At 31.2% G+C, this 6,000-nt stretch overlaps 1 protein-coding gene across 10 annotated transcripts in view; it reads left to right on the top strand.

Annotated features, from left to right (window-relative positions):
• Positions 1 to 6,000, top strand: part of CSNK1G3 (casein kinase 1 gamma 3) — a 91,980-nt gene that overhangs the window by 30,638 nt on the left and 55,342 nt on the right. For all 10 annotated transcript variants that reach the window (XM_025047780.1, XM_015590502.2, XM_025047781.1 and 7 more), the window contains one exon: positions 5,464 to 5,504. In XM_025047780.1, the coding sequence (XP_024903548.1) occupies positions 5,464 to 5,504 (41 nt within the window). The remainder of the gene's footprint in view (positions 1 to 5,463; positions 5,505 to 6,000) is intronic.

Raw genomic sequence — 6,000 nt, forward strand, 5'->3', positions numbered from 1 at the left:
CTTTAAAAGACAATAGCAAGACATTTGTTCTTTTAAAAATTAAAATTATGGCATATTATTTTAAAATTTATTACAAATTAGGTCTGCGGTTATATATCATGCCATATATATATTTGTACAATATCTAATGTTTTCTATCTCTTTGCATATATGAGTATAGTACTATAGTACTTTGGCCATTTTTATTCAAAATTGGTTTTATAGAATTCATTTCAAAATAACTGCATATATACATATCTATATACATGTATGTGTGTGTGTGTGTGTACACACAAAACAAATCTAGTGGACCATTTTAACCAGGGCAATGTGAGAAACTATATGTACTATATACTGAAACTATAATATGTTATAAACTGAAATAGCTGTAAAATACTCCTTTCTTTTACAGTGTGTGAATAAGCAGGAATATGAATAAGATGATTTATTAGTTCGTCCATCCATCCATCTATCCATCCATTGCCTACCTATCTGTATCTATCTAATCTGTCTATGGATAGTTATTGTACATTTGTCTACATTTATTTCAATATATTATTTATATATGTGTATCTGTGTTTTATGTGTATTTATTATATACAGTTGACCCTTGAGCAACTGAATAAAGGGGCATTTTACTCCTTTTTTTAAAGGTGTAGAATGAATTCTCTGTACAGAAAAAGCTATTATAGGCATTCTTTCTATACCTGGATAAACATGCTAGTGTTAAAAGCTGGTTTAGATTCTTAAAGTACTTTCTTTAAAACCATATTAGTAGATACATCCTGAAAATTCAATTCCTGGCACTAAAATTTTTGTGATTAGTATTATGTAAGAAAGAATATGAAGTATACATGTCATAGGTAAGTGGTTTTCAAAAAAATGCTATTGGCATTTTGGGCTGGAGAGTTTAATTTTTTGTAGAGGACTGTTCCACATATTGCATGGTGTTTAGAACTTCACATCTCTTGGGCACTAAATAGGAGTTACACCCCCCACACAACCCCAAATGCCCCAAGGAGAGACAGTATTACTCACTGTTGAAAATACGTTTATGGGTAATTATTTTAAAAAATAACGTCGGACATAAAAACCTGGCCTTGAGTATTTTAAAAAATAGGTAAACATTTAAAATTCAGTTTAACTAAATGTTTTTACTATCATTTTTATGTATATTTTTTATTGTAAAATGGTGCATTCATATATATATATATATACACATATATATTTTATTATCTATATTGGTGGTAAGGCTTGAGTTCTGTATATTAGTAGATATATTTCTAGCTTAGACAGTCAACCAAAACCCTTAGAAATGTTTTTAATAGGCACTGAATGAGACCAACATAGCTAACTAAGATACGAAGTTGTACATATTTAATTCTTTCTGTATATGTTTTATACATTCTGTATATGTTTTAAGATGTTTTGACATCTTCAAAAACCTTTTCCGGCTCGGAGGAGATTACTCCACCTTGGACTAGCCAATTCTTAGTTGGCAGCATGCCTTTGATCTGCAAACTAGAGAGTCTAGAGCAATAGCTCCTCTATCTGGCTTATACATCTCAGGAGGTTCTGTTTCTCTTCCTTAATCATTCCATGGCCAGGTACAAAACAGCTAGAGTCCACCACATAGCCCAAAGGCCACCAGAATTATTTGCTACCAGAATTATTTAGACTAACCATTCCCGAACTATTTATCTTGCCCTACTTTGCCTTTCCTGTGGAAATTCCAATAAAGGCCTTGGCCCAAGCTCTCTCCTTGCTCCTGTCTTCTGCCACCTGGCTAAAACATGATGCTTCCCCCCATGACACCCTTTCCAGGACCTGTGGGTATAGTAAACCTAGTTTTCCTGAGCCTCTTCTGTGTCTCTTCTAGTGGCTACACCTGACTGACCATCATGCAAAAGAACACAGAACAAGGGTATTATATATTGCTTTATGGATTTCCATATCTGAAATAAGATATTGTAACTTTTGACATAATTTAGTATACCACAGAAGTTCCCATAAGTTCTTTTATTTTTGTTTCTTGTCATCTTATTCTATATTGCCCATAACTCTTATTTTATTGTTTATATTTAAGAATTGTTGAAAATTCTGTAGGCCTTACATTACATATCAAATAAACATGCAGATCTGAGTGGATTCATCATTTTTATGTTTATTGATTTTCTACTGTTTCTAAACAAAGTCTATTATAACACTTAGTTGAAATATGTGCTAATAAGGAATAGACTGTTGTGCTATGGCAGAAAGATCCAGAATACAGTGGTGTTAAGCAAAATAGTTTATTTTTCTTTCATATAACACATACCAGAGGGAGAGCACCCAGTGCTTTCAGAGTACCTCTGCATCCTCAATATGTGGCTTCAGTCTCTGTGTGTAAGGTCATTGCTCCAGTTGTTGCCATCTTCCAGCCAGCAAGAAGTAGTAGAAGGGCCAGGAGAGCACACATTTATTCTTGACAGTGGGGAGTGACATACCTCATATTTAGAACTTAATCATGTGGCTACACACAATGAAAGAGAGGTTGGAAATGTAGTCTGTAGCTGGACAACCCCATTTTTAAATTAGGGCATTGTATTATTATAGGAGGGAACATGGGTATTGATGAGTAACGAGTAGTCCCTACTATAAACATATATATATTGTTTATGTAGGACATAGTTTTCTATAATAATTACCATCCAAATACCACAAAATTGGCAAAACCATCTTTTCAAGTTTATGGCACAAAGTTCTATTGGAAATCTATTTTAAAATTGGGTTAAAACATCAGTTATCTGGAATCAGTTTTATATGGAGCCTTATCTTAACTGGATTCCCTCTACACATAAAGTTCTTTTCTCTCATTCATACTATAAAAACACTTCGTTTATACATAATTTGTTTGTTCATGCATGTAACAAATATTGATTGAAAGCCAACTACATAAGGCCTTATGCCTATGCTAGGTGACAAAAATGTGTTGATAGTGTTGCTTAATTGTTGTTCATGTTTATAAATATAACCCTCAAAGTTCAGCAAAATCTTTAATGTCCAAAAAAAAAAAAAAGTGATGGTTCTAGGATTTAGTGCTTTAAATGCCAACAAAAACTACTTTTTGAAATATTTGGTATAATTTTGTTCTGTGAAATCGGTTTTTAACTTATCTTCTTGTCCTTTGCCTCTCATGTACTTGTGAATAAATGCCATATACAAAATAATTATGAAAAGATGATATCTCGAGGAAATACAGATTTTGTCTTTGAACTCAAAACAGAATTGTTTCTTTGTTAGACATCAGTTCCTCAAGATTAAGGTACTCACTGTACTGCTAAATTATTCACTATACATTTACTAGAGGAAGCCTAAAATTCCATTCATAATGTGTTCTTGAAAATGTATATGAAGTCACATCTATACACTAATTGACTAAAAATATGTTTTCTAGTATTATTTTTTTATATTTATGGGCTCAGTGAGTACCTGAATACAGTTTAACATTCACCATTTTTGGTACTCTATTGAGTTCCATCTTTGTGCCAGCTGTAATGAGTTTATGAGACCTGTGCTATTTTAATGTTAGTATGGATGCTTTTTTCTTTTTTCATTCATTTTTATAAAATTCGGAAAAGTATAATATTTGTATGAACAACCTCTGCTGTACAACAGTGGCAACATATCTGAGACTGAAATTTGACCTAGAAATTTTACTGCCATTTATCAGCTGCTTTATAAAAGAAAATTAGGTGTGTTGTTCTGGAAAACCACGTGTGAAAGTTGGTGATTGCATATTCTGTGTTCAGCAGCTATTGTGAACAGGGCCAATTACTATCACAGTTGAAAAAAGAAACTATCATTGTTCTGTTTTTCTCATAAAAATAATACATGCTTATTGAAAAATACTGGAAATTCAGAAATCACATATTATTCTGTTTTTATTCTTATTTTACTGTACCTGTAAAGAAACACATTAACCTATATATCAAGTTGTTTTTATACTATTTGCTTTCAAGATTCTCTATAGTATTTTACTTGTGCTACAGATGCTTACCCATTGGATTTTTTTAGGATATTTTCAGCTTGCTAATTCAAAGATTACTGTAATTCATTTGGATACTTTACATACTAATGATATTAAATCTTTATTTTGCTTTGTCATTTACCTGTCTTTGTATATGGTAGAGTTTTTCAAAATACAAAAGTTTAAAATATTTTATGTAATCAAACTGTATAAAATCTTCTGATCTTTTACTTTTTTCTTGTGTACTCAGAAAGGCTTCCATATATTGAGCTGATAAATATTTTTTCTGACATATACGTACCCCTGTGTTCATTGTAGCATTATTTACAATAGCTAAGATATGGAAGCAACCTAAGTGTCCATCGATAGATGAATGGATAAAGAAATTGTGGAATATATATACTATGGAATATTAGCCACAAAAAAAGAAGGAAATCTTGGGACAACATGGATGGACCTGAAGGATATTATGCTAAGTGAAATAAGACAGAGAAATACTGTATGATTTCACTTATATGTGGCATCTAAAAAAACAAAATAAATGAACAAACAAAACAGAAATAAACTTATGGATACAGAGAACAAATTGATGTTTGCCAGATGGGAGGGGCTTGGGGGATGGGTGAAGATGAAAGGGATTAAGTACAAATTGCCAGTTATTAAAATAGTCATGGGGTTATAAAGTACAGCATAAGGAATAGTCAGTAACATTGTAATAACTATATATGGTGTCAGACGGGTACTAGACTTTTTGGAATGGTCACTTCATAAGGTATGTAAATGTCTAATCACTGTGTTGTACAACAAACTAATATAATAGTGTATGTCAACTGTAATTAAAAAATTAAAATAAAATAAATATTTTTCTTGTTTTATTGCTTATATCTAAGACATACAATATTTGGAATTAAATTTGCTTATAAGATAAAGTACTAATAATCCTTCCCCCCCCGCAAAGTATTTAGCTAGTTTATCAGAGCCAAGCATTGAATAGTTTTTTATTTTATTTTTAATATAACTCAGAATTTTTAATGTATTTTTTTATTGACTAGATTACATATGAACCCTAATAAGATTACATCCTATAAAGGATTTTAAATGAGGTCTTGATTGGGAGAGGAATTCTGTATTCCTGCTTTTTTACATAGGAGTTCTTGTTTTGAAATTGAGTTTAATGTATATTTGTTGATTATGAGTTGTGTACAATATTCCAACAAAATTAGGATTTTTCCATTTTTGTAAGTGGGCTAAGTATTTGTTAGTATTACTTTCTACTGTGAATCCAGGTGAAATGCTAAATAAGTCGTTGAGTTGATCTTTAATATTTGCTCATCCTTGACCATTTTGCTAAATAGAAGCAAAAACATATGTATCTAAATGTCTTATATGCTTTTCTTCACCCAGAGTACAGTTTTACATAATATATCTTTAAAAATTAATTACTGACAGAATCTGACATTTTTTTCTTTTTCAAGGGAAAAATTTATACACAAATGAATATGTGGCGATAAAACTGGTAAGTTCTTGTGTCTTGTTTTTCCTTAATTAATTCCTTGTTATTTTGTAATAATTACATTTTAATTACTTTTTTGTTTTCATATTTATAACTTGAATGTTTATTGAGAAAGTGATATGCGTAACTGATCTTTTATATTGTCCCAGCATCATCAGGCCCCTTACGTATATAATAACATGTAGGATGTCTGTGTTTTTCTGTGCCATGAAAACTCAATCCCTGTACTTCGGCAGCATTATAGAATTGAATTTTTTAATTTTAGCATTATTTTTAATTTAAGGAAGGGGGCATTTTGGCATTTTTAATTAGTTAAAAATTAGCAAGATTTCTCTTTCTCATTCAAGCATTTGGATATAAGTGTCCTTAGTGTTCAAGATTGTATTCTTTGAAAAAATATTTTTCGGTAGCTTCCGAAATCTCTTTTGCTATTGGTACTTTATATATGGTAAAGCTGGCCATTGTTTGACCTTCAGAGATTGAGAACTGCCTGCTGTGA

Source organism: Pteropus alecto, unplaced genomic scaffold, assembly GCF_000325575.1.
Source record: "Pteropus alecto unplaced genomic scaffold, ASM32557v1 scaffold20, whole genome shotgun sequence".
In the NCBI taxonomy this organism is placed as follows: domain Eukaryota; kingdom Metazoa; phylum Chordata; class Mammalia; order Chiroptera; family Pteropodidae; genus Pteropus; species Pteropus alecto.